General features: G+C 53.1%; 1 protein-coding gene across 3 annotated transcripts in view; it reads right to left on the reverse strand.

Annotated features, from left to right (window-relative positions):
• Olfm1 (olfactomedin 1) overlaps positions 1 to 19,508 on the reverse strand; it is a 38,259-nt gene extending 18,751 nt beyond the window's left edge. The window contains exons 1-2 of one of the 3 annotated variants that reach the window (XM_051167009.1): positions 19,214 to 19,508; positions 3,808 to 3,957 (exon numbers count right to left, since the gene is read on the reverse strand). In XM_051167009.1, coding sequence (XP_051022966.1) covers positions 3,808 to 3,957; positions 19,214 to 19,279 — 216 coding nt within the window. In that variant the 5' untranslated portion in view covers positions 19,280 to 19,508. Of the gene's footprint in view, positions 1 to 3,807; positions 3,958 to 6,020; positions 6,233 to 19,213 lie in introns of those variants that run through there. The other 2 variants (XM_051167008.1, XM_051167010.1) reach the window with 2 other exon arrangements.
• Positions 19,509 to 27,400: the final 7,892 nt, after the last annotated feature.

A 27,400-nucleotide genomic window follows, 5' to 3' on the forward strand; every position in this document is an offset into this window, starting at 1 on the left:
GTTTTGGTGCGGCCACCTGCCAGCACATTTCATTTTCAGGAAACTGGCTATGGCTTATGTGAGAATCTATGCTCACTAGGGGCGAGGGGGGTGGGGGGAGGGGCACCAAGGCGCTGAGGATGCCGCAGTGGGTTGGGTCATTTTCTCAGCATCTAATCCAATTACTAGCAAGAAAGGTGCATCCTGAATGGCAGGCCTTCTTGCTGATGCTTTTCTCTTTCTGAATTTGAAAAAGACTCCCTTCTGGGAACCGAGTCCTTGGGGGGTAGGAGGCTTGGCCTTGCTGTTCAGTGGTCAGAACAGTGATGGCCGGTTCCCATCTCCCACTACAAACCTTTCAGACCAGTAAGCAGTGTGACTGACGAGAAGCTCACTGGCCAATCACTCACCTCAGCACTTGAAACCATAGGGGATTTTTAAATTTTTTTTATTATTTTTTATTTTTTTTAGCAAAACACGTGTTCACCTTCACATTTCAATGTACGGAATGGCCTTGCACGGGGCTGACTGAGACTCTGCCCGCTTCTCTTAGATGGTCTGAGGGGAATCGAGCTGCTCTTGGTGGACGGCCTCTCTGGCGGCCTGATCCCCTCTGAATGGCCATAGTGATCCTTGTGTGTGTGTGTGTGTGTGTGTGTGTGTGTATGTCTAGTTTTCTCTTGTCCATAGCCCAATTGTCGCTGCCTCCAAGGAGTGTTCCGGGGGTGACCTCATACAAAGGACACTGTGAACCTACTTGGGAACCATTCCACCTTTACTGGCACCATGGGAAGGCCAGGGGAAGACCAGCATGGCCATCTCTGCCCAAAGCCTCTCTTCTCAGTCCCTTCCTTGGAGATTTGACACCACCACCAAGAACAGAGCTCAAATGTCAGCAAGTCAAATAGTGGGCGGGGTTTTGGTGTGGGAAGGGCTCAGCCCAACACAAGTCCACACACAGTGTGGGTGGGAGGTTACCTGTGTCCTCCCTACCAGGGACCAATGCTTTACTGAACGTTAAAATGTAAAGATTAGCCTTTACATTAAAAACAACGACGATGACGACAACAACAGCAACAGAACTGAAAGATGCCAAACAATTTGGCTGCTTTAAGACAAACAGAAGTCTGACCCCCCCCCACTCCCCACTTGCCAGCCAACCACTCAGCTACATCTTCCATAAGAGACATTGGGTGACATCGATATTAACCCTCTGGCAATATGTGCTTCCACACAGCCCGTCTACTTCCACGAGTGTCCCCGGAAGCCAACCAGCACATTCAAGGTCACAAGGTCATGGGATACTCTTAGCCACTGTGGCAGCAGTTGCCTCAAAGTGGGGGAGGGGACTGTACCCCACAGCCACACACCTGTCCCCGCCTAGGAATGACTGATTGCTAGTGTTTAGCACCCTTGTAGGCACTGAGCCAGCTGTGTTATTTTCCAGCTGTGTTATTTATCTTACTCGATCATCATGAGACCCCACCCGGCACAGGGTGGCGGAGTTGGGGTGGGGTGAAGTGTGGGGGACGAACGGTTCTGGGTCCCGGCACATATATGCCAGCTCCAGCTCAGAGAAGTCAAGAAACTTGGCCCCATCACACAGCCAGTTCAAGGTCTAGGACTATTAAGCCTCTGTTTTCTTCAGAGGACACAGTCCCATCCTTGTGCCAACCTCCTTCCCTCCTCTGCCACCAGACCCTGGAGAGAGCATGCTGATACCCAGTCTTCAACAAGGACTCAAGCTGGATCAAACCGGAGCCTCTAGGGCCAGGTCTAACACAAAGTCAGACGGTAGCAACACAGAACCAGTCCCAGAGGGCAAAGGACCCAGAATTTCCTCGGCTGCTGTCCAAGATGGCAGGTGCTGTCTGTGCCAGGCCTGGCCCCGCCCCACAGGCAGGGAAAAAGCAAAGTAGAAGAGAAAGGAGGCATGTTGGCTTCGCCCAGCCCTGGAGCACAAAGGCGGAGCAGCCTTGTCTCAGCAATGCTGGCAGGCCGCAGTAAATGAAGGGCCTCTCTTCCAGCCAGTGCTCAGGCCCTCCCAAAATAGAGCCTGCGCGGCATGAAATGGGGCTTTAAATTTTTAAGCAGCAAAACTGTGGCCTGCATAGGCAGAGAGGAGAGCTGCACGGCTTCATTCTCAGGGGCCCCTAGAGCTTTCCGAACCATTTCCCAGCTTTGCCCTTCTCCCAGGGCCCCTCGGTTTGGGCCTCAGGCCCCCCCCCCCCCCCGCAGCCCCACCCCTTTGCTACAGTTCTGAATAATTAAAGGCTCAATTAGGCTCCTGTCTAGTTTGGTGTAAATAAATGTCCACGGGATCTGTTAAATATATTTTACTTGAACTCTTTTCAAATGATTTACTCTGGTGGCTAAAGGTGGCAAAACAGGCCAAGAAACCAATACACACACTCTACTCCTTTAGGGTGAGGCAGCCCCACAGGAAACACGATGGAAATAAGGCCTTAGGTCTCTTCCAGAGAGAGACTGGTGGCAACTTGGGAGTCCACCCCAGTCCTCGGACTGTTCCCTGCCTCTGCAGCTGAGTCAAGGCTGTGGGAGTCCAGCAGCAGCCCAGCTCCAGGAGGCCAGGTCCCGGCAGGCTGTTAAGCTGGGCTCCCAAAGCCACATCTCAAAGGTGACGTCTGTCCCCAGTGCTTGTCTTCAAGTTACAAAGGACCCCTCACCCTATAGATCTCATACCACTGGGGACTTTAAAAGTCCAAGGCCAATCAGTAGGGCAAGTTCTAGCTTTCCTGGTGTGTGTGTGTGTGTGTGTGTGTGTGTGTGTGTGTGTGTGTGTGTGTGTGTTTATGTGTGACATGTGACTCCAGTGTCTCTGAGTGGGATGGGTCCATGCCTTGGAGGCATCTTTTCTTGGGGCGGGGAGGGAGAGTGGGAGGATGGAAAAGCCCCTCATTTTTCCTTCTCCCCATGGTAGCACCCCAGGGACCTGTAGTAGTTAAGTCAGCTGCAGAATCTAGGGCCCCTGGGGACAGCCTTAGGCATTCTTGATAAGAGAAAGAAGCTAAACAGGAAGGTAGCTGGTCCAAGATTCATACTAGCTCCCTTTCTAATCAGCTGTGTGGCCTGGGGACATCAATTGGAGGAGTGACCAGTGCCACCAGCTCTACTCTACTCCGGTCTCGTGACAATGAAAAGAGAAACAAGACTCAAAATGTATGTGTGGGCTGGGCATGGTGGCACACGCCTGTAATCCCATCACTCTAGGAAGCAGAGGCACGAGGTTCTCTCTGAGTTCAAGGCCAGCCTGGTCTACAAAGCCAGTCCAGGTCAGCCAAGGCTACACAGAGAGAAACCCTGTCTCGGAAAAACAAACCAAAACAAAATGCATGCATGGTTCTACACATTGCTTGCCCGCATGTTAGGAAGCATCCATGGTGGGAGAGAATCACCAGGTGTGACCACTCAGCAGTGGAGCAGAGGCATCCCCATTAAAGTCTGGGTGACAGGCTCCTGAATTCCACTGTTTCCCTGGCAGCACTAGCTGGGCCCTTTGGACCAGACCCTAAACATTGCTCAGAGGGGGAAAGGGCAGGCGGCGAAGGAGAGCCACCCTTCTGCCTTTAGCAGGATGCTCCCTCATGGAGCCTCGGGAGCCCAGGAAGCAGGTACATTAATCTCCTCACCAGAGCCATCCATCCTGCTATCCACACAGTCATCTGGCGTAGATTCACAAATATTCATTCACAAATATTTAGAGTAGGGCCAAGCCAGGGAAGGCCTTGGGGTGGGCCAAGCCTCCGGCCGCCACCCAGCACTCTGTGTGTGCAAACCCGCACTCCCTCCCCCCTTGCACAGACTCACCTTCTCCAGTAGCTGCCTCAGCTGTTTTGTGCGGGCATCGCGTGAACACATGGTCTGCTGGGGGGCAACCACCGTGCAGATACACCTGCCCTCACTGTCCTGGGCAGAGCTGTACACCTGCCAGCTCTCCTCGGGGTTGGTGGGCAACACCTGGAGGGGGCAGGTGGGGAAGAAAATGAGGAGAGAATGAGAGAATGTGAGGATGAAAATGGGACCTGTGCCTGGGTGCTGAGGGCTGAGACAGATCAGAGAGACACACTGCCTTAAAACGCAGGTTTAACGCTGGATGCCCAGAGCTTTGACATCTAACCAAATTAATGTGTGAGGAGGTGGGAGGGACTGCAGGTGCTCTAGGCTGGATGAGGGGCCATATACAAAACCAAGGGGCTAATAGTTTAGGGCATCAGACATCTCTTTATCAAGCAAGGTGCAGTCAAGCCTTGATCTGCTGTTTCCTAACGCTTGGAGATGGGCACCATTGTTAACAGCTCCCCCCCAGTCAGTGCCTAACAACTGAGAGCAGCAAGGATCTAGAGCTGTGTTGTCTCCCTGAAAGCAGCCTGGCTAAGATGCTGGACTCCCAACACCATGCAGCTCCTACCCACAAGCCATTTGGTGGATGTCAACAAACGTGTTGTGTAGGGGTCACCCCCAACCTCCGTCTTGAGGTGTTTGTCCAAAGACCACCAAGGACGCGGAGCTCTGAGTGTCTAGTTTCACCTTGCAGGGCGTCTATACCACCCATGATGCTGACCTTCAGACACACAGCAGGGGCAGTAGTCACCAAGGCTCCTTCTCTGTCGTCTCTGTCTCTCTCACACACACACACCCATACCCTCCTGCCACTGCAGCCTGCCTAGTCTCCAAACCCTTCCCTGGCATCCTGCACTTCCCTGCTATTTTTAGATGGGGATGGAGAGGAAGGCAGAGAAGCTATGGGAGTGACACTTCATTTCACTCATCTGGCCTCAGCAGCTCAGGACTCAGAAGCAAAGTCCTTAGCGGGGGAAACCCGTTGTGATTTTGTTGTTGTTTGGTGTTTTTGAGGCAGGGTCTTATTATGTAGCTCCAGCTGTCGGGGGTGGGGGGGGGTTGGGGGGCGCTCACTATGTAGACTGTGCTGGCCTCAAACTCACAGAAATCCAGCTGCCTCTGTCTCTCAAGTGCTGGGATTAAAGGCGTGAACATCACTCCCTGCACTAGGGAAACTCACTTGAAACAACAGGGGAGGTACACCCAGCAAGAGTCATAGGTGTGTACATGTGTGGTGGTTGGGGGGATGTCACACCATTGAGCCCTTGGGAGCAGAACTGGAGGAAGAGAGACTCCTCCTTCACCTCTCCTTCCCATTTAGAAGGTTAGGGCGGCCGTGGGGGGTGTGTGTGCTTTCTAGTGGCGCCCCCCCCCCCACTAAAGGGTGGTCTCAGCTTAGCCTGTTCCAGTCACCATGGAAGTCAGCCCTGCCCAGACCCTCCACCCCAAACCTCAGCCATGGCTCCCCCTCCCCAGGCGGCTGATGACAAGGAGGTGCGATTTCCATTTCCGAGGCCAGTAGAGAGGGGTGGCTTAAGACAAGAGGGTCCCGCCCAGCTCCTCTCAGGTCTCCTCCCGAGTGGACCTCCTTAACTTAGATCTTTGAACGGTGGTGGCAAGAGAGGGTCCCTTGGGATTTGGGGGCACATGATCAGAAGAGGCCTTGAGCCTCACTCCGTCCCCCCCCCCCCCCCCCCCCCCCCCCGCCTCCAGTCCGCCTTTTACAAAGTAGGACGAGCGAGTCCTGGCTGGACCTAGCCCACAAAGATGCTTTAAGCAGCATCTCCACCCCTTACTTGCTGAGTGACCTTGGCTAAGTCCCCAAGTCCCTAGCTTCAGTTTCCTAAGCTTTGCAAAGAAAGACTTTCTAATATTAGTGACCGAGGACTCTGGACTTTTGAACCCCTCCCACTACTACCCAAGCAGGTGTCCTCAAACCCCTCCTGGGGACCGCGCGCAGGAAGCTTCGCCCCGAGACGCTGGAGTGCGGATGGCGGCGGCAATCTGAGGTGCTGCTTGGCTGCAGGGCGGAGGGTGGGCTCGTGACCCCTTGGCCCCTGCATCCCTGCCTCCCGGGGTGACCCCATCCTGTGCCGCACCGCCCGGCCAGCCCAGGGCTCCGACCCAAGAAGAGGCAGGAGGGAGGAGGGGCCGCGAGGGCTCAAGGCGGGCGCACTTACGCCGGTGCTGCGGTCCAGCGTCCCGCCGCTGGCGGCCGAGAGCCGGGTGGTGTTGAGGCCCACTAGCGAGGGCAGCGTCTGGGACATCCAGTTGGTGATCATGGCCATGGTGCTTAGCACGACCCCGATCTTCAGCAGCGGCACCGACATCGCGCCTCGAGTGGCCTCCTGTGCCCGCGCCGCGCCGGCGCCGGCTCCCGCGCCCCGAGCAGCCTCAGGCGGCGGGCACCACGGTGGGCAGGGGCGCCCGGCCGCGTCCCCGCGCCCCCTCCGCCCGCCGCCGCCCGCCCGTCTCTACCGCTCTGTGCGCCCTGGCCATCGCCGCGCCGCCCCGGCGCTGGGAGGTGACCAGGCGGCCCTGGCCGGCGCGCGCTGCCTGCCCGCGCTGCCCGCCGCTGCAGCGTCCCCGCGCGCTCCGCTGCCGTGAAGGGCCACCGGGTTCTGAGCGCGGCGCGGGCTGTGCGCGGGGGCCGCGGCCGGGGGGCGGGGACAAGGCCGGGCGGCGGCCGACGCAATCTGCCCAGGAAATGGGTGGATTTTTTTCCTCCGAGCTCTGGCTCCGTGCCGCCCCCTGGCTGCAGGCAGCGAGGTCTGCAAACCCGTTGGCCGAAGAGTTAGGGTCACTCAGGAGGACGGACAAAACCGTTAAAAATAAAACCTTAAAAATCTCGCACGGCACCCATCCACTACCCTCCCACCCCAGCGAGCTCTCTTGGTCACCCTCATGGCCCGGTCTCGCGTAGGTCCTGGCCTGCTTGTGAGGTCAAGACTCTCTTCCCCTGCTGCTGGGTCCTTGTCTTTTCAGACCGATAGATTGAGTTCCAGTCAGTTTGAGGTGTCTCCCGAGCCTCAGCAGGGACGAGGAGCTCTGATGGAGACTCTAGTGCCAGCGCAGGAATGAAGAGGTGGCTTTTACGTGAAAGACACTGCTACCTCAGAAGGAAAAGGCAGTTGTAATTCCTAACGGGGAACATCCTGGCCTGTGGGAGCGGGTTTGAACAGAGAGGGGGGGCTGGTGTGCAGGCTGTGCACAGTGCACTCTCCTGCACCCACCTACCATCAGGAGCTGCTGGAAGCTTATGGCTCAGTAGGAGTTAGAGGGGACCACACCCATGATTGTGGGCTATGGTGTATGTGTTGCGGGGAAGGGGGTCTGGTGTTTGTGCTGTGGGCCCAACTCAGGGGCAAGGCAAGCGTCAGCACACCAAGACCTGTAAGTCTTAGCACAACAGCACAGGCGACAAAACACCTTCATAGCGCTTTTGACTTTGCAGCAGACTCTCAGCGGGAGGAGAGCTGGGTCCTGTACGCATTCCTCCACGTTGTCTCAGCCCTGGGCAGGGAAAGACATCTTACACTCTTTCCCAACTCTGGTCAATTGTAGACTTTCTGGAAAGGGGTTTGGAAGAAATGTCTGGACAAAGGGCGATTTCCTGGAATCTGCCAAAAGTGATCTGACACCTTCCTGGGGCTTAGAGAAAACTTCAACGACAGCCAAGATGATCCTGGCGTGAGTGCTGGGTGAGGCCCACTGGCTCAAAAAGTCAATTGGAGTTGTTTCTCTGGTTAATGCGTGGCATTCATTGGTGCCAGCAAATTACAACTGTTGGGGAAGGGCACCATCTCTCAGAGAAAGCTGGTACTGCAGGCCAGTCACGCCCAGTGGTCCTGCTGGATTCAGCAACCACAGAGATGCAAAGGCTCTGCCCTATTTCCCCTGCCTTGCGTACTTCACACAGAGTCAGGGCCATGGCTGTGTCTGCTCAAGTCATACACGCTTGCTTCCCACTACACAAAGGTAAGGAACGCATAGTGTTTATCAACAGCTTCACCTCCAACACAGTCCAGGCCGCAAAACTCAAGGGCCCATCTCAGAGGGCTTGACTTTTATGCAAGATACAAGGGGCAGCAAGCCCTAAGCTCTGTGTCAGACGCAACACCAAGACCATATTTGTCTTTGTTAGGCACACTCCATTGCCAAGCACCGTTAAACCTTTCCTGCTGTCTGACGGGCAGATGTCCCTGCTGGAGGGAGGCCTCAAGTGACCTGTCTACATACAGACGTTGAGGTCAAGCTGAGTTCTGCCAGGAACTTCCATGAGATGGTGACCCAGCTAATGACTCTTACTGTGACTCAGCTCTCTCACCCGCAAAATGGGCTTAACAATAAGAAGTACCTCTCTGTGAGGTGCTGTTAGGTTATGAGGTGCAGGAACAGACCTGGCATGCTGTGGTGACAGTCATTATCACCTTTTCAAATGACAAGCTGGGCTCAGCCAGCAACCTGTGCTGGGCAGGCTGTGGAGCTGGGCTTCGATTCGAGGTGTGATGCCCCGTGTCCTCTGACATTTCTCTGGAGCGGCTGCCAGTCAAGTACCAGGAAGAGGTATAAGTAGTTCCCCATTAGCAGCGATCCCTTCTGGGTGGGTGGGTGGGTGGGGGAACCTATGGTAGGCGTATAACTGTAATCATTCTGAAGAGCTCCTGGCTCTGCTCTGGGTGAGAACGTGCCACGGGATTCACAATTGGTACCCTGAATTGGAGGAGCTTAACTCAGCTGGGCTTTTTTTGCAAGGAAATGTAATTCAAGGCGTTTGCAACAATGATGCCTGGGTCTGTTCAAATAGTACCAGGAACAAGTAGGAAGCCTTCAGTAGCCCTGGCCAGGGATGGTCTCCCTCCCTCTCCAGGATAGGTCATTGTGGCATGCCTTGGAGATTTGACTCCCAGATTATAGCTCTTCTAAGCCTTTGTGGGGAGCCAGAGGTGTACGGCTCCCCTAAGACATGACTGAGGAGCCTCAATGTAATTGGTGCGATTCACATAAAATGCGCCAGAGAGGAACTGACTACTGAATTCCCAAGATCCCTGGGAACCAAGCTGACATCATTCAGCCAAGTGGACAAAAAGACTAACCCTACCCACACTGATACTTGTCAAAACTGGTCACCAGAAATACATATCTGATGACCTCATAGTGTGATTGGAACTGAGATGTAGAGTTGATACAGAATTACCCTTTCAATCCCAACAAACATATGATCCTCTTTCACCAGAACGCAAGTCTCTCTGCCTGCACCTGAGCCTCTCCATCTGCAGCTACACCAGAGTGTCTCTCACCTCAACCACTCTTCACCTGCACCTGGGCCTTTCCACCTGCACCCACACCTGAGTGTTTCTGACTAAACCTGAGTCTTTCCACCTGCACCTGAGCCTGTCCACCTGCACCTAAGTCTCTCCATCTGCACCTGAGTTCCTCTACCTGCACTTGAGCCTCTCCATTTACACCTGAGCCTCTCTCACCTGCACTTGAGTCTCTTCACCTGTGCTTGAGCCCCTCCACCTGCACCCGAGTCTCTCCACCAGCACCTGAGCCTCTCCACCTGCACTTGAGTCTCTCCACCTGCACCCAAGCCTCTCCACCTGCATCTGAATCTCTCCACCTGCACCTGAGCCTCTCCACCTGCACCTGAATCTCTCCACCTGCACCTGAGCCTCTCCACCTGCACCTGAGCCTCTCCACCTGCACCTGAATCTCTCCACCTGCACCTGAGCCTCTTACCAAATTCAAGTATCTACACCTGAGCCTCTCCACTTGCACCTGAGTCTCTCCACCTGCACCCAAACCTCTCCACCTGCATCTGAGCCTCTCTTACCAAATTCAAGCCCCTCCACCTGCACCTGAGCCTCTCCACCTGCACCTGAATCTCTCCACCTGCACCTGAGCCTCTTTTACCAAATTCAAGTATCTACACCTGCACCTGAGCCTCTCCACTTGCACCTGAGTCACTCCACCTGCACCTGAGCCTCTCTTACCAAATTCAAACATCTCCACCTGCACTTGAGCCTCTCCATCTGCACCTGAGCCCCTCTACCTGCACCTGAGCATCTCTACCTGCACCTGAGCCTCTCCATCTGCACTTGAGTCTCCCCACCAACACTTGAGTCTCTCCATCTGCACCTGAACCCCTCTACCTGCACCTGAGCATCTCCACCTGCATCTGAGTCTCTCCACCTGGACTTGAGTCTCTCCACCTGCACCTGAGTCTCTTCACTTGTATCTTAACTTCTCTTCTTGGCACCATGTTGCTCCACCTTCACCTGAGCTGCTCTGAGGAGCTGAGCGGTTCAAGCTAATCCCTTCCAACTCTTCCAGGTCCAAAGCAAAGTCCTGCTCAGAGTCTTTCCCCAGATTTGACTGAAGGGTCTACTGTCCCTAAGGCATTTGTGAAGGACGTCAGAAAGAGCTGGAGTAAAGGCCACTTGACCGAGTGTGCCACACAGCACTTCCAGAAGTGATCCTTGATTGTGGAAGAATGCAGGCATTTTATTAAAGCGTCCATGGTGCCAGAAAACAGCCAGTGTTCCTAAAGAGAAACTCAAGTCTATACAATTTCTACACAGTTTCCCTTGAAGCAAGGGCTAGCCCACATTTGCCCCTGAATAACCACCACAGTGAAACAGCACATGTTGTGCCCAGACAGTCCTGTGAACTTGCCATACAGGATGTTGCTGGGTCCTCATAGAAGCCCAGGGGAGTACTACCCCAAGCTCCACTCGCATATGAACTGCTTGGCTTTGGAAGGTGACCACATTTGGCCCAGGCAGGGTGGAGAGATGGCTCATCCCCAGAGCAGAGCCAAAAAGCATGGTAGTGCCCTTGCTCCACTGATACCTCAACACCATTCTCCTCAGTGCCAGGAATGTGTGACCTACATGACTCTCAATCCTGATGACCCAGAGAATCAATCAGAGCTCTCTGCAGTTCTGGCTCGTGAAGCTGATTAGGTCTCAGAAGGCCTGAGGTTCTGTCCCCTGTGGTGAGTTACACCGTCAGATCTCCACTGTCACGCTCTCCCCTCACCAGTCTTGGCTTGGGGTCTGTACGATTGTATCAACAACCATGAAGCAAGGATACTGACCTCCCTCCATAGCCTCAGTTCCTCGGCTATGAAAGTGAGGGCTGAGTCTATAAGCTGGGGCAGGACACTTGTCCAGATGCGTCCCTCCTGCCAGGGGCTAACACATGGCAGGTAGTGTGTGTGTGTGTGTGTGGGGCAGGGACTAACACATGGCAGGTAGTGTGTGTGTGTGTGTGTGTGTGTGTGTGGTGAGCTAAGGAATTGCGGGCAATGACAGGACCATAAGGAATGCACAGTACGTCGGCACCATATCACCATCAGACAAGTGAGACCACAGGACAGGAAACTGCTATGGCGTGAGCGTCAGCAGTGACCACTTGGAGGGAAGCAGGCCTCCAGCTCACTCCTTCGTGTTCCCTAGCAAAGGATAATTCCAGAAGACAAAGTCTGGATGACACACCGAAGTATAACAATGTCTGTGTGGCCTCTTTTCAAATAGTCTGGGAAAAACAGGAGAGAGGAAAGAGAAGAGAAGGAGGAGGAGGAAGAAAAGGAGGAGGAGGAGAAGTGAAGGAGAAAGAGGAAAGGGAGGTGGGAGAGAGGGAGGAAAGAGACAAAAGAACAACAGAAACCAGCACAAGACTGGAATAAGGGACTAAGATAGAGACAGAAAAAAAAAATCCCAACAGAGATAGACAGACAGGGAGAAATAGAGATAGATATTGAGACACAGGGAAAGGAAGACAGAGAGGGATAGCACCAGAGTGATGGAAAGACAGAGAGAGACTCACAGCCGCAGAGCGACAAATGGGACAGTTCCCACATGGAGCTATTTCTTTCTCCTTCTCTGTCCTTTTCATCTTTCTCAGAGGCAAACAGAACATTCTGGGAATAGGAAAATGATTGCCGTTTTGTTAGGATTCTGCTCCAGTCTGCCTACCCGTGATGTCATTGCTTACCTGCCATGGGGGTGTGGCCCTTAGCCCGGGATATTCTTCCAGCAGCCACAAAAGGCCCCATGGGTAGCCAAGCCATTCGCCACCCACATAAGCTCATGTGTGTCCTCCAGAAGCACAGGCCCCTGGGAGCACAGATGGGTGCTGTGCTCGCTGCTCTCACCCCACCTCAGCCTGGCTCCTTGCACTCTGGGCTACCACCCATGGGTCAAGGGTATATGACCTGCCATTTTTGGGATCTCTGAGCAAACTTTGGGGGCTATGAGTGTCTTGGTGTCCTTGCTCTCTGCCTGTATCATGAGAAGTGAGGGAGAGAGGGACTGTCCTTCTCTGTGGCCCTGAGTGAGAAGGCAGACCTACCAGGGACAGCCCAGCCAGGCGTGAGAATCACACTGCAGCCACTGGGTTTAGGATTTGTCAGTAGCAAAAAAGCCAATCTAGGGATTTGAGCACATCTGATATTTCATCCCTCTGGTTCTAACAATTCAAATCTCCCAGTGACCAAGGGCCACACCCTCCTAGCAAAAGATTCCATGGCTGTCAGCCGTCCCTAAAACAGTGTCCGCCTCTGAGGCCCGATCTTCTGTGTTTCTCACTTGGAGGGTCTTTGCTTGCGGTCTGTTCACTCAGAGAGCTGGCCGCCATTCTGCTCCCCTGGGCTTTAACAGCACCTCTGGCCCTCTCTAGCTTCTTTCATTAATGTCTGTGGGAAGCCTCAGCCCAGGTGCCATCAGCTGTCCAGTAGAACTGGAGCCAAACCCCGGGAATGGCACCTCCCAGCAGGCACGGTTCCCTCGATGCTAACCTCAGTTTCCGGGAGCTATAAAGACTCCATTTCCTCCTTCCCAGGAGAGAGGAGTCTCCATAGCTGAGGACTGGCGGACTCCTCTGGCAGTAGCCCCTGACTAGATGTGAATTAAACTATGTGTGATTAGAGACATCATGGTGACTGGAGGTGCCCAGAAGGGAGAAGAGGGACACTGAGGATGTCATACCTGCCCAGCTGTGGACCCTGATGCTGTCAGATGCTGTAGACCAGCCTCCTGCTCTCCAGGAGGGACTTTCCCTGAACCCTGTCCCCTCTGCTGCAAAGTGGCCTCTTGCTGCAGAGCCAAGGTGGAGCTGTGAAGATTATCTACTTCCTCTAACAAAGATTCTGCTGTCTTGGAGAAAACTCCTGCCTGTGATTCCCTAGTGCCACTGATAAGCACAGGACAGTGGTCAAGCCCTCTCCCTGACTGCCACATGAGACTTGACTCAGGTGCCAGGCAGTCCCACGTAACACAACAGGGGCAGCCGCGTGTTAAGTAGGCAGCAGGGTGTAGAGACTCACATACTAAAGGCACAATTAGTGGAAAAGCCTCTCCCCATTTCTTTGAGTTCTGCTATGCTGTAATCAGCACCCCGAGATGCACTGGGAAATGCACCTGTGTTCTCTCTCTCTGACCCTTGGGTAGTGGGCATTGCCCGTAGCCAGCGGGAAGTTCCCTTCTCAGAGCCTGCAGGACAGCCATTCTGTATACTAGGGGTGGCTCTGAGCAGGAGAACAAATCCTCAGGCCACTGGATTGGCTAGAACTGCTGTAGGTAAGTAAGATCACTATGGGGCAAGTAGTCAGGGATGCTGAGGAGGCAGAATCCTCTCATGTCTGCCCAACGGCCTCCCCTCCTCCCCCTGCCGTGATTGTTCACTCTGTTATCAAACATTTTGTTTTGTTTAGAAAGTCTTCCTCTGTAGTAGCCCAGGCTGGCCTCAAACTCAAGGCAATCCTTCTGCCTCAGTTCTTAGATGCTGGGATTACAAATATGAGCCACCACACCTGGCTTCAGATTTTATTTTGAGATGAGGTCTTGGGTATCACGCACTGACCTCACACTCACTGTGTAGCTACCGCTGGGCTTTGGATCTTCCAGTCTCTGACTCCTGGATGCTAGGACAGCAGGTGTTCTCCACCAAGCCTAGTTTCCTGTGGTACCCCACCAACCAATCTATATTTTGGGGTGTCAGCTCCGAGGAACAAGAGATAGCTATGTTCATATCTATAAAGAAGCCGCTCTTACTAGCTGTCACCTGGGCAGTGGTCACGAGCTTTAGCCCAGGTGCAGAGAGTAGCAGATGGTCTGGGCAGAAAACCCTTTGGTGAGAAGCCTCGAACAAGGGAGGGACACACACAGACAGTGCTGGTCCCTCTGAGGAGGCCCAGATCATCCCTGCACTGCACAAACTGCACAGATCTTGCAAGTGATGGAGCCACATTCACACAGAGACTGGGTGACTGAAAGACCTGGAAATTGGTGACATCTGTTCCACATGGCTAGGTTCTGATTATGACTTCTGGGATCTCAAGTCATCAAGCAAACGCTGAGGAAGAGCTGGATTCCCATGCAACCTCTGGCATTGCCCTAAGACTGAGCCAAGGAGCCCCGGCATGCATTATCAGATAGATGTTCTTGGGTCTCTGCAGGTGAGGGAACCCACCTGAGGCCCTGAGCCTTAGTGGGAGGACAGAACCCTGGACCAGGGGTTCAGACCCTTTGATAGCTTCCTTCCCTGCCTTCCTCGTGAATGTCAAGTGTCCGGGTCAGCATCTTGTCCCACAGCTAGACAGCCACCCACAGCTCTGTGCCACAGAGGTTGCTGTGACCTGGGGACACAGTAGGCACCTCCTCTTTCAGCTGCTTCATGATGACACAGAGCTATTTATTTTTTCTCTGTTTTAGCAGGCACCTGGATTTCAGGTGTCAGACAGAGCTGGGGCAGCATCTGTGGCCCCTACAAAGGTTTCTCTCGCTCCCTGAGCCTCAGTGTCCTCATTTTAAGAACGAGGGCAACCGCAGGTCATAGAGATATTATAGTTTGAGAAGCTCAGTCCTTTTATGCCCGATGGGAAGATGACACAGACAGTGTCAGGCCTCAGCAGGGCCTGACCTCCCACCACCCTGAGCCGCTGGGGGGCTATTCTATGTATACCGGTCAGGAAAAGGGTAAAGAGGCACGGGAGGGGGGAGGGTTTTCTTTCCATCTCTCACCCTCTGTTGGACTGTAGTGATGACCTAAGTCACCTAGAGGAGGGACTGGCCAAATGGCTGCTGGTCTCTGCCAGCCTGCACAGAAACAGCACCCATGTCCTCTCTCCAGGCTGCAAGCTGCCTCTTTTCCCCAACAGGCCAGCCCAGGCACACAGTTCTTTGGGGCATCTAATTCAGTGTAGCAGGTAATTAGTTCTGTATCGCCGTACGCGGTGATGTTAATACTGATTACAGGGCCTGCTAACTTTAACAATAAATACTACCCAAGGCAGATGACCATTAGCTCTTGACTGCGAGAGGCTAAAGTGGGAGTGAGAGGCAACTTGGTGTGTGTGTGTGTGTGTGTGTGTGTGTGTGTGTGTGTGTGTGTGAGAGAGAGAGAGAGAGAGAGAGAGAGAGAGAGAGAGAGAGAGAGATATTTACTCTGCCCTGCCCCACCTCCATGGTCTCAGGCCTCTCTATCAGCAAGGTAGGCCTAGGTATCAGAGTGCTGTGTCTCAGGAGTTGGGCACTTGTGCTCAAAGGAATCACCTTCACCTGAGTAGTGCAGACTTCTGAAGTAACAGCTGTAGGAAACAAGACCCATCCTGCCTGGGTCCCTGTCACCCTCCTTATCACACATGCTGTGTGGCCAAGGCGGATGGACAAGGTGTCTATGGGACCCCCTGATATAGGCTTACTGGGATTCTGAGAGACGAAGTTAATGTCACCTGCTCTGTCTTTACCTCTCCCATTCACAGAGCTACCCAGGTGCAGGCAGGTGCCTGGTGCGGGCCAAGGCTTATTATAGCTGCAAGCACCTACAGTGACAAACAGTACGCCAGAGCCCGGTGTCAAGCTCACAGTAGTCACTCAATAAAGACAGAAATGGAGCAACAACAGCAACAATAGTTGGCATGAGGGAAAGGCCTATAAACATTTACAGCGTTAGCCTCACGAGGGTGTCAGAGACACTGCATTGTTAGGGAAAACCATGCTGGGCTGGGTGGGGTGGCTAATGAGAAGCTGGCCCCAGTAGTCACCGAAGAGCACGAGGTACAGGACAGAAGGTTTCTGGGCCCTTTGTCCACAGCAGCCTCGGCAGCATCCTTTCCTTCCTATGTCCTCCTCACTATCTCCCTGCTTGGGGTCACCCAGAAACAACTCTAGCACCCACCCTGGTTATCAGCCTCCTCCCAGCTTCTTCCATTCACAGTTAGGGAACTAAGTGTAGACAATTCTTGTGTTAAATGGCAGGGCAGAGCCTTACATCTTCCCTCAAAGCACACTGCCCAGATGACGATGACCAGGACTTTGGATTTATGTGTCACCATATGCCCAGATCTAAAGGAGTTAAATCTAACCAGCTGGAGTACAAGAAAGGCTCAGTAAGGGCTATTGAGTGGAGCAGATGCAAGAATGGGATAGGTGGTTTCTTGGACAGAGAAGACCATGAAATCATCTGATTTAATCTTCCTTGTTCTAAAAAGATAGAAGGTCAGATTCAGAGAGGTTAAGACCTGGCACAAGGTCACCTGGGTAGTGCTTACTATGACTAATAAGAACAAAAACCCCTCTGGCTCAAGGTTACTGCTCCAGAGCTTCCCAGCCCTTATCCAACTACCACAGACAATGCTTCTAAGCCAAGGCTTGGAATGGGCTGTGCATGGGCCTGGAGACCAAGGAGCCCCAGTTATGCCCCCAATTCAGGACTCAAGTAAACAATCCAGTGTCCCACTGGGAGGCTTGGGATGATGTCACTGACACTGCCCTCAAAGAGCACAAATGTCAGCCTTCTATTGAAAACCACAGAACAAAGCCACATGAAGTGGCTTTCTGTCTGAGGACAAAGTTCATGAGGGCCACAGCTTTGCATAGAGCAAGCTGTCAATCAGTAGTTGGCATTTGATTGAGTGGATCATTGTGAGCCAGCTGCTGATAGAACAGATGGCTCAGCACGTGCTCCATGCCCCACCTGCCTGCCTAGATTCCTCAGGCTGCTCTCATTATAGGCTGAGATGGCCCCTGGTGCCAGTCCACATTCACCACCCTGGGATTTTGGGTCCCCACCTCTTGGAAGAGCTGAAAGTAAGTGTGGCTGTGGAAAATACTTTCCCTGCTGTCGGGGTGGAAGCTGATTGCTTTTTGAGGTCCATCGGTATTTGAGTGGTGTTTCTTGTCACAATAGGATGGGAAAAGATTTCCAGGCATGGCTATCCTAAGGGACCAACTGACTCAGTGTAGCCCAGCCTCACATCTCAAGCTGTCACCACTGAGTTAGAACCACCTGTCCCTGTCCAGATGGGGCCCCTGGCCGCAGAACCCAGGCAGAGAGAGCTGAGCCTTCCTAAACTCAATATGGTTGGATGGTTTGAGAGAGTTGGTCCGTAAGACTTGGTGCTGAAATCCCATCGCTGTCATGGATAAGACAAGATTTCCCAGGCAAGAGTGTACAAAGGAGACTTCAGAGGCTGGCCCAAGGAGGGCAGAGCTACCTGGAGAGGTGAGGCAGGAGAGCCTATGTCTTTCCTCAGAGGAACCCCAGGAGAGAGAGAGGGGGGAGGGAGGGGGGGGGGGGGGGGGGGGGGGCGGGGAACTTTCCTTTTTAAAGAGAGAAGCTTCTTTTGTCTTTTAAATACCGAGCTAATGCTCCTGGCTTTGGGAGCTGACCAGGGTCCTGAAGGCAGCCGGCAGGAAAGGAGTCCTTGTTGGAGCTCAGAGATGGGGGTACTGAGTGCATAGGGCTCTGCTAACTGCCTCTTGCTAGGCGTGAAGTCTTGGTTAGCATAGATGGGCAAACACAACCACAGAGACAAAGAACCTAACTGAAGTTGGACTAAAAGTTTTTGCCCCATAACAGCAGATCTAAAAAAAAAAAAAAAAAAAAAAAAAAAAAAAAAAAAAGTAGAGGATTTAGGGAGAGGAAGCTTCTTGTAGTTGGACAATGGAGGCCTGGGGGTGTCAGAAGAGAAAAGTCATTAAGCCAAAGGGACTGTGGGGACAGTCACTTCCAAGACCATCCAGAACCACCTATGTCTATGTCAAGATGTGTCAAAAAAGGCACTGCCCTTTGTAAGGCTGGTCTACTGCTAAGCAAGATCTGTGTGGCTCTTTTTGACGTGTGTGTGTGTGTGTGTGTGTGTGTGTGTGTGTGTGTGTGTGTATCCATGCACCATGCCCAGCCAGCACCCCCCTTTTCCCAGAGGGACCAAGGAAACTCCTTTCCCAGAGTTCCACAAAGACCCTCTCTAGGGGTAACTAGCTGGCTGTCCAGGAAGCTCTGGGCAAAAGACACAGAGGGCAAATGGGACAACAAATCCCATTGTCAGGTTGAGTGTAAACTGTGTGTCCTGGACAGAGCCAGCCAAGCCAGCAAGGGCTTCCAGGTGAGCAAAGGATGCTTGTTCCAGAGTCTTCTGCCTGTGGTTTCCCGACTGCTCTGGTTTCTCCTCCCTCTTTTGTTTCCTTTTTTTATTCTGAGAGAGGGATAGAGGGAGGCAGGGAGGGTCCGGGCACATGGGGTTGGGACCGAAAGGTGGGCTGCCCAACCACCTCCTGGACTTCTCACTGCCAAGGGTGTGTGTGTGGGGGGTCTTAACTCAGATCAAGGCACAGTGGCACCGCACAAAGGGCATTTTAATGTCACTCCTGAGCAGCCCCAAAGCTGGCAGACTCTTCCTTGCCTGCACGAGCATCCTAGTAGCAAAGCAGCCTCCCAGCTGGGAGCTCACAGCCTCCCGAGGCTGCAATTTTAAAATGGAGAATACTCTCTGAGACACACACTCTGCTGGGTACATTGTTTTGGACAGATGAGCGCTGGGCATCTCCAGCCTTCCCACACGCACACAGAGCATCACTCATGCCTCTAGCCGAGTGTGGTCACAACCCTCAAATCTTCCACAGCCAGCCGACAATGCATCCCAGCGCCTTGCAGCTGCCCTCCCAGTGCTTGGTGGCACCATGCCCACCGCGCAGAGTAGCGCTGTTCCCAAAGGGACAGACGGGCCACCGAGGGGGGTGTGTTGGGAAGCAGGAGTTAGGTCCCTTCACTGGCAAGAATGCCAAAGGGGCTTGGCTGTTGCCTCTGTCTTCCCTACCATACGACAAAGGCAGGAAACGAAGCCCCCCAGTTTGCCCTCTGAACTTCAGAAGGAGTGGGGAGGTGGTCTTGAGAGAGGGGTTGCTGTGCCCCTCTGAGCCAGGGCTGCAGAAACCCAGTCTAGATCAGCCTGCACCCACTCCTCCCTCAAGCCCGTGGCCGGTCGGCACTCGGGTTCCCTCCTCAGCACCAGCCCCGGGGACAGCTCCCCGACTTTGCCCGGCTCTCGGTGGCCTTGGCAGAGGAAAATGGCGTTGGTCACACGTACTTGGGTGAGTTCGGTGCCCATCACCAGGAGGACCAGGAGGCTGAGGAGCTTCCGGGCCGGTTGCATGTCTTGCGGCCGCTCCGACGTCCTGGCGTGCGGGGCCTGGGTTACTGGCGGTCGGTGGTTGCGGAGACGTGGACGCGCTCCCGGCTGGGCTTGGGGCTAGGGATCCGGCCGCGGCTAGGGCTCCGGCGGCGCCTGCTCAGCAGCCGGGGCGAGCGGCGCGCGGACTGTGCTGCGCCGAGCCTCCGCTCTGCATATTTATGGTCCCGGTTCCGGCGCGACTGACTCTCGGGCAGGGCTGGGCTGGCGGGGCGGGGGCTGTGCCTGCTTTCCCTGCGCGCCAGGCGGGTCCCCGCGAGCCCGGGCTCGGCGGAGAGGCGCGCCCTGCGGAGCTCGGCAGCGCGCCCGGGCTGCAGCGATGCCAAAAGTTTGCTCGGTGAGGGGCGCGGGTGGGGGCGGCGCCGAGGGACCCGCGCGCCTAGCTCACGCGGTTAAGGGAGGAGGGAGGGCGGTGGCCGGCTGGGAGGCAGGCTGGGACAGGATGTGACATCAAAAAGGCGGGGGAAATTGAACTGGGCCATACAACTCCATCCCGGCCAGCCTTAGACCAAGGGGAGCTCTGAGGCGCGCTCTGGAGACTCAGCTAGGGACAGAGTGGTAGCAGGGTGGTTCCCGGGAAGTCCCCAAAGGGGAGGTGTAGAGGATGAATGGAGTGACATCCCCAGAGGGCGGGCCCATAAGCTGCACAGGTCCTTCCTTGGTGACTCTTAAGGAACAGGGGTGGCCAGGATGTTTCCAGAAGCAATAGGGGGTGGTGGTGGGGGGGCGGTAGTGGGAGACGCTGAAGTCAGGTCAGCGGAGACTGGGAGAGGTCTTTTCCCGTCTCTGTAGACTGGTCAGTTGAAGTGTGAGTAGGGAGAGGTGATGTGGGGGGTTTGGATGGGCGTCTCATCTTGTGTGTGGCATCCACATAGGTGGTTATATACATGCTGTGGGGTCTGTCTTTGGGTTTTCACTCTACCCCACATACCTATGCTGAGGAGAGGAACATCGGAGGGGGTGCTGAGTGCTGGGGCTTCTAAACCTCTCAGGGTGGAACCTGTCTTTGTCCTCTTGTCCTTCTCCTGGTCCTGGAGTCCCCCAGCTAGGATGGAGATGCCCTTCTCTCTGTCTCTCTGTCTCTGTCTCACTCTCTGTCTGTCTGTCTCTGTCTCTGTCTGTCTGTCTGTCTGTCTCTCTCTCTCTCTCTCTCTCTGTCTCTCTCTCTCTCTCTCTCTCTCCCCACCCAGAGCCTTACACTATAGGAAGCTTGTCTTTGGGACGGGCTTGTTTTTCATTTAAATTGTACACTTTGGGGGAAAGAGTCCCCAAGGTGTTTGCTGAGAAGCTTAGCGGCTGAAGGCTTTGGAAGCAGCTCCGTTGATTTGTTTCCATTGTTTTGTTTTCAGTCTTTGGAAAATGAACTGTATACCAAAAAACCCCCAGTAGCAGATAGCAGAGCTGTGAAGGGATGTGGTGCTAAGTTTTTACTTCACAGGCTAGGACGGAGGATGAGATGGGGTGGGTGGAGGGGTTGGGGTGGCAGTGGCTCTGGTGTGGGACTGGGATGTGAACTTTTGTGTGGGTTTCAGGAGAGCCTTTGCAAGGGCCACTTCAGGCGTCTGGGAGTAGACTCTAGCCAGGAAGCAGGTCTGGTCTGTGCTTTGGATCACGGGGTAGCTGGAACAAAAATGCTCCAGTGGAACAAAAATGGCGTTATTTGACATCAGCCCTTCTGTGGATATGGGGTTCATCACCATGGTAGCACCAGTCAAATGTCCTTCCTTTTCACTGTTGAGCCATGCCTCCCTGGGCGTGGCTATGAGGGTGGACCTTGTTTCTCCATCCACTTGTTCAGGGGATTATTCATGAGGCTGGGTGTTTTCCTGCTGTGGCCTTGAGTGTAAACACCTATCTCAGGTGCTACTTTTAACTCCTAGAAATGGAGTTCCTGGGCCAGATGGTTGTATAATTTGAAAAGTAAAAGTGATTGGAAGAGATGGTTCAGTTGGCAAAGCACTTGCTGCAGGAACAGGAGCACCCGGGTTTGGATCCTCTCAGGAAGATCACTCCTGGGTGCTCCTTCCATCCCTGCCAATGGAGCGACGATCAGTTCCCCACTCCGTGCCAACATAATGGAGCAAGGACACTAGTGAGAGTCGAACACTTGTGTGGCCCTTGGGGATGGCTGGAAAAGGGAAGAGAGTGACTTTCTCACTTGCGTGTTCTGCCTAGAAACTATGCATCCCTCCCCACAATGGTGTGCGTCTGCCTGTAACTCGTTGCACACATCCCTGAAAATCCTATTTCCTTGCTTGTTTTAGCCAATGTTTTCAGTTTTATTTCTCTTGATTTTTAAATTTTTATTTGAACTTTTAAAAAAGATTTTATTCATTTATCATTAGGTATACAGTGTTTTGCCTGCATGTACATCAGAAGAGGGCACTAGATCTCGTTATAGATGGTTGTAAGCCACCATGTGGTTGCTGGGAATTGAATTCAGGACCTTTGGAAAGAGCAGGCAGTGGTCTTAACCTTTGAGCCATCTCTCCAGTCCTATTTGTATTCTTTTTTTTTCTTTTTTTAAAAAATTTTATTAATTTATTCATATTACATCTTGATTGTTAGCCCTTCCCCTGTTTCCTCCCATTCTTCCCTCCCTCCCACTTCCCCCCTTCTTCTCTCCCCTATGTCTGTGATTGAGGGAGACCTCCTTCCCCTATATATGCTCTTAGAATATCGAGTCTCTTTTTGGTAACTTGCTATCCTTCCTCTGAGTGCCGCCAGGCCTCCCCATCCAGGGGACATGGTCAGAAAAGGGGAACCAGAGTTCGTGTGAGAGTCAGATCTCACTCTCCACTCAACGGTGGAGAATATCATGTTCGTCGGCTAGGTCTTGGTAGGGGTTCGAAGCTTACTGCCTATATTCTCCTTGGCTGGTGCCTTAGTTTGAGGAGGACCCCAGGATCCAGATCTGCCTGTCATAAAGTTCTACTTGTAGGTTTCCAGGACCCTGTGGATCTTACTATTTCCCCATTCTTCCATGCTACTCTCGCCTAAAGTCTCAATAGGATGTCCTCTCCTCTGACCCACTTTCTTGGTAAGTAAAATTTTTCATGGTACGTATCCCTTGGACTAGGGTTTTGATATAAGTGAGTATATACCGTTTGCCTCTTTTTGCTTCTGGGTGAACTCACTCTTGCTTCTGGGTGAACTCACTCTGTATTCTTTTTAATTCCGTGTCTGTGCATGTGAGTGCAGGCGTCCATTGGAGGCCAGAAGAGGACGTCAGGTCTCCTAGGAATTACAGGTGGCTGTGATCCGCCTGCCATAGTTGCTGAGAACCTAACTCCAGGCATCTGCTTTTAACGGTTGAGTCTCTCCGGTTCCCTGTTTCAATTTTTTAAATTTTTAATTGATGCATAATACTTGTGTTTCTTCCCACACACTTCCAGTCAATCACCTCTAGACTGTTGCTAATACCCAGTGCAACGTAAAACCATATAAACAGTTATTATAATGTGTCACTGAGCCCGCTTCTGCAGCCTTCCGTTCTTGTGAGCTATTTTCCATCTGGGGATCTGGGGACCTGCAGACACCGAGGCCAACAGCATGACACTGCAGCTGATTATAAAGCCAGGAGAGTCAAGCAGAGCCGAAGCCTCTGGCTTCCCTAGAGGTCATCATCACAGAGGAAAGAAGTCTATGAGGACGGCCACTCCGCACCCTCATGTGGACTCTGTTGCTCCTGTATTGAAGGCTAGCAGCTAATGTGGTCAGTTTCTCTGCCCTGTGGGTCTCAGTGCTCCACCCCTGCCCCTTCTCTGACCTTGCACCATCAAGGCTGAGGCCTTTGTTCCTCGGCCTTACTTCTGTGTTGGGGTGAGTGCAGTGGCCACTCTTTCTGTGCCACTGCCCACTGGCTTCTTTTGGACCCACCCTATCTCAGGCTGAAATAGCTCACGTAACTCTCCAGACAAATCCTTCCTATATGGGCTCCCACTTTGGGCAGCTGCAACCTCTCTGTGCCAGCTTTGAAACTCTGAGCTGTCTCAGACAGAACTCAGTGGGTGCCCAGCTACCAGGGCTACGAGTGCTGGGCTGGCTTGGTCCGCCCCACTTCCTAGCTTTCTAAGTACCTCACCCGCTGTCTTCCTGATGGACCAGCCAGCTTTCCTGGTGTGCCTCCTCAGGACACGGGCAAATCGATATGCTTTGTACTCCTTTAAGCCAGGCTTCCTGCTACCACCGAGCCTCGTTATAATGTGACAGAGTGTTGCCAAGGCAACGGCACTAACTCTCTGTCCTCTCTTCGAATTTCCTAGCAAATGGGGCCTGAAACCTTCCCAGCTGTCCAGCTTCGATAGGCCCTGCCATCAGAGCCAAGTCTAGAGCCTTCAGGTGGCCAGCTTTCTATTGACATGGTGCAATTGAGCCAGGTACCCCATGCAGTCTGTTATTCCTGGGTCTCTGCTCTGCCTCCTCTGACCAAGCCTGTTGAGTGGGGTCTCATAAATGGCATTTTTAAAAAATTGGGAATGTTTGTGCCTAGGGTGGTCTGGAACTAGGGTCAATGGCAGATGGGCCTATACCAAGGACAACAGACTTGGGCATTATCACCAGCTGCTTCTACCTGGGAGAATCATGGGTGTGTGCTTTCCCTCCTGTGCGTGCTGTGCTGTTTCTGCAGGATTGACAGTTATGGTCATGACGACCCCACCCATCGCCTCAATTATTTTCAATATTTAGCCCTTCTTCTGGGTTGGGCATGGGGCAATAATGAGCCCCTATTAAACCCTTGGCCTGAGGAAGGCCTGGGATGCTTGCATTCTTCTGCGGCCTCTGCTCTCTTCTTGTTTTACTCAGCACTGTGGGACAGCAATTCCTGGCCAATCCCTGCCTTTCTTGTCCTCCTGGTCACACCAGCTGCTTTAAGCCTCCCCGATCCCCTGCAGACAGCAGAGCAGACATCCCACTCTGATGTCCTGTCCTCCCAGCGTAAATTGCCCAGGTGCTCCTAGAAATTGCTGGACCCTCCTTCCCACTCAAGTTCACTCCCTCCAACCCCCCCCCCCCAAACTCTGTGTTCTTGCTACTGCAGGGGAAACTAACTGGGAGCTCTCTGGGGAGCCTCATGCCCCACCCCACCTCCAATCTGTGACTACAGGCCAGGTCTTTCCTCACTTCACCCAGTGGACAGATGAGATCTGGCCCAGGGGACCAGCCTCTTGTCCCTGTTCACTTGGCTCCTCGTCCCTACCTGTTCATTTCTATCAGCACCAACACGTAGCTGTTTTGCCCACCTTCAGCAAAGAGGCCTACTTTCCTGCCAGCACCTGCCATGCTCTCCTCTTAGCTCCCTGTGCAGAGCTGGGCATCATCGCTGACTGAGTCTGTTATGATTCTCCTACTCTTCTTGGTGGCATCTCTTGCACCTCAGGATGGCTCTGGACAAGGGCATCAGCAATGTTCATGGTCTAGCAATGTCTCCAGCAGCAGGAGCATCTCCACAGTGGCCACCACCCCCTCTGGGGAGCCATGACTGCTTCTGGACTGGACACAGCTTTTCTTTCTGTGCCCTCAGGACCTCTTAGCCCTCCTCAGCTCTTTGTGGTCTCACCAACCTGTTGTCTTTAAAGACTGAGCTGACTTGAGTTCAGGCCTCAGCGCTGGCTCCCAGGCTCTTCCCAAACAGCCCCGCAAGCAGATCCTGTGGCTCGATTGGCCAGTTCCCTAGGGTTCAGAGCCATGGCTACCTATTTTTATGTTTCTCTTTTTTTCTAAAAATAATTTATTTATTTATTTTGACTTTGGGGGGCTGTGTTGGTGGTGGTTTGGTTTTATGAGGTTATTATTTTTTGAAACAGGGCTTCTCTGTGTAGCCCTGGCTGTTCTGAAACTCACTCTGAGGCTAGGCTGGCCTTAAACTCAAGCATCCACCTGCCTCTGTTTCCTGAGTGTGGGGATTAAAGGCATGCATCTTTAAGTAAGTAAGATAGAAAAAAAAAGGCTTGGGTTATTGAGAAGGGGGACTTCAATTGAGAAATGGCTCCATCAGATTGGCCTGTAGGCAAGCCTGTGGGGACATTTTCTTGATTAATGATTAATGTAGCCTAGCCCTCACTGTGTGTCCTGGGTTGTATAAAAAAGAAAATAAAAACCTGATAGAATCAGTGAGCAGTGTCCCTCCATGTCCTGCTTCAGTTCCTGTCTCCACGTTCTGTTAATGGTGGACTGTCATCAGGATGCGTAAGTCAAATAAACCGATTTTCTCTCTAACTTTCTTTTGGTCATGGTGTTTATTGCAGCAACAAATACCAAACTACAACACTCGCCCTGACCCTCAAGGCCAGAACATCATGGCTGCCCTTGGGCCCTCTTTATTTTCTGCTTAGCTCTCCTCCACTCTGCCAGCCTGAAGGCTGAGTGGCTAGGCCTGCGTGCTAGAGGATGCTTAGCGTGCTGCAGCTGCCAGCTCTGGAGGATGCAAACCAGCGGGTGTACGGGCAGAGCTGTGCTCCCTCCAGAAGCATGTCCTCCCTGCCTCCTCCACTGCCCAGTGCCCCATGTTTGTGGCCCCATCACTCCAGACTTCAAGATAGGCTAACAACCCTCAGTCCGACCACCTGGATAAACCTCTGCATGTCAAATAACCTCAGCCTTCCCCTCTCAAGGACGCCTGCATTTCCATTTAGTGCACATTTCCCACACAGAGGTCTGGATGGTGTGGCTGTGAGGTTTCGTGGTTTTATGGGGGAAAGGGCAGAAACAAGAGTAGAGACACAGACACAAACACAGACAGACAGACAGACAGACAAAAATTAGAGACACATTACACAGAGACAGACAGAGACAAACATAGAGAGAGACAGAGATAGAAGACATAGAGACAGACAGACATAGAGAGGGACAGACAGAGACAAAAAATAGAGAGATACACAGAGACTGACAGTGGAGAAATGGAGACAAAACCACAGACGTAGAGTGAGGTAGAGACAGTGAGACAGAGAGAGCATACTGGGGGTGAAAAGAGAGTGTGTGAAGATGGGCAGGTACAGGGCCAGAGCACATGACCCGTGAATTCCATTCTTGTGAGAGTACAGACACTCATAAGAGACTGTTTCATTTTGAGACTCAGCCTCTCAGTAGAGAGTGGGACTTGAGGTGGGGCCCCATGAGAAGAAGGTGTCATCTTGGAGCCACCAAGTTGGTTCACATGAGGATGACAATTCTTGGGGGTCAGTAGAGCTACAGAAGGCAGGGTGCATATCGTTTTGTTGGAGGTCAGGGCGGGGGAGTCGGGGATGAGTTGGGTGAGGGAAGGAAGGGAAACAGCTGGTTTACATGCTTTGGTGTGAGGCTCTCCTTGGATAATGGGAAGAGCCAGCAAGAGAAACAAGGCAAGGAGAGAGAAGGTCAATCAGTTTAGAGTCAGCAAGGAGGATCTGAGCAGGCTTGCCTGTTGGAAGTTGCAGGGGCAGCTGCAGTCCATTGGTTCAGTGTAGGTGGAGATGGGCTGGTGGCGTGCTCAGCACCCAGGGGACCCAGTTGGTCCTCTTTGCAAGGCTGTCTACTTAGACCAGGAGGCATTATAGGACAGGCATCATAGACCAATTGTGAGAAACAGATCCCCTGAGAAGGGACAGGATGGGCACCTCAGACAGAGGGACATTCATGAATCCCACTAAATCCAGGGCTGTGGGAAGCCCAGCTCGGAGGAAGAGGGTCGGGTCACACGTAACACTGTCAGCAAACACATTTAATAGGCTCCTGCAGCTGGCTTCATATTCAATAGGCTGGGCAGAATGGCTCAGGATCCCCAGCAGTGGCCCAGAACTCCATTACTCAGAGAGATGCTTCTATCTCTCCACACCAAATCAGAACCTGCCACTCCGATGTCACCTTTGGATCCTCATGTGGTGTCCCTGGCTCTGGTCTGGGAGCACTAACTCTCAGCAGAAAGCAGGCAGGTTCTGGCCGGCTCCCTATGGTGGATCTGCTGGGGCGCATGTTCTTCTGGGTAAGGCAGATCCATCAGGGATCACAACCTCAGGACTGTGTGTGCACCTGGTGCATTCGAGGGGCACGCATCCCTACTTCTATATTTGAGCACCCCTACGTCTCCACCTTCTTCTTCTTCTTCTT

Source organism: Acomys russatus, chromosome 24 (genome assembly GCF_903995435.1).
Source record: "Acomys russatus chromosome 24, mAcoRus1.1, whole genome shotgun sequence".
Lineage (NCBI taxonomy): Eukaryota > Metazoa > Chordata > Mammalia > Rodentia > Muridae > Acomys > Acomys russatus.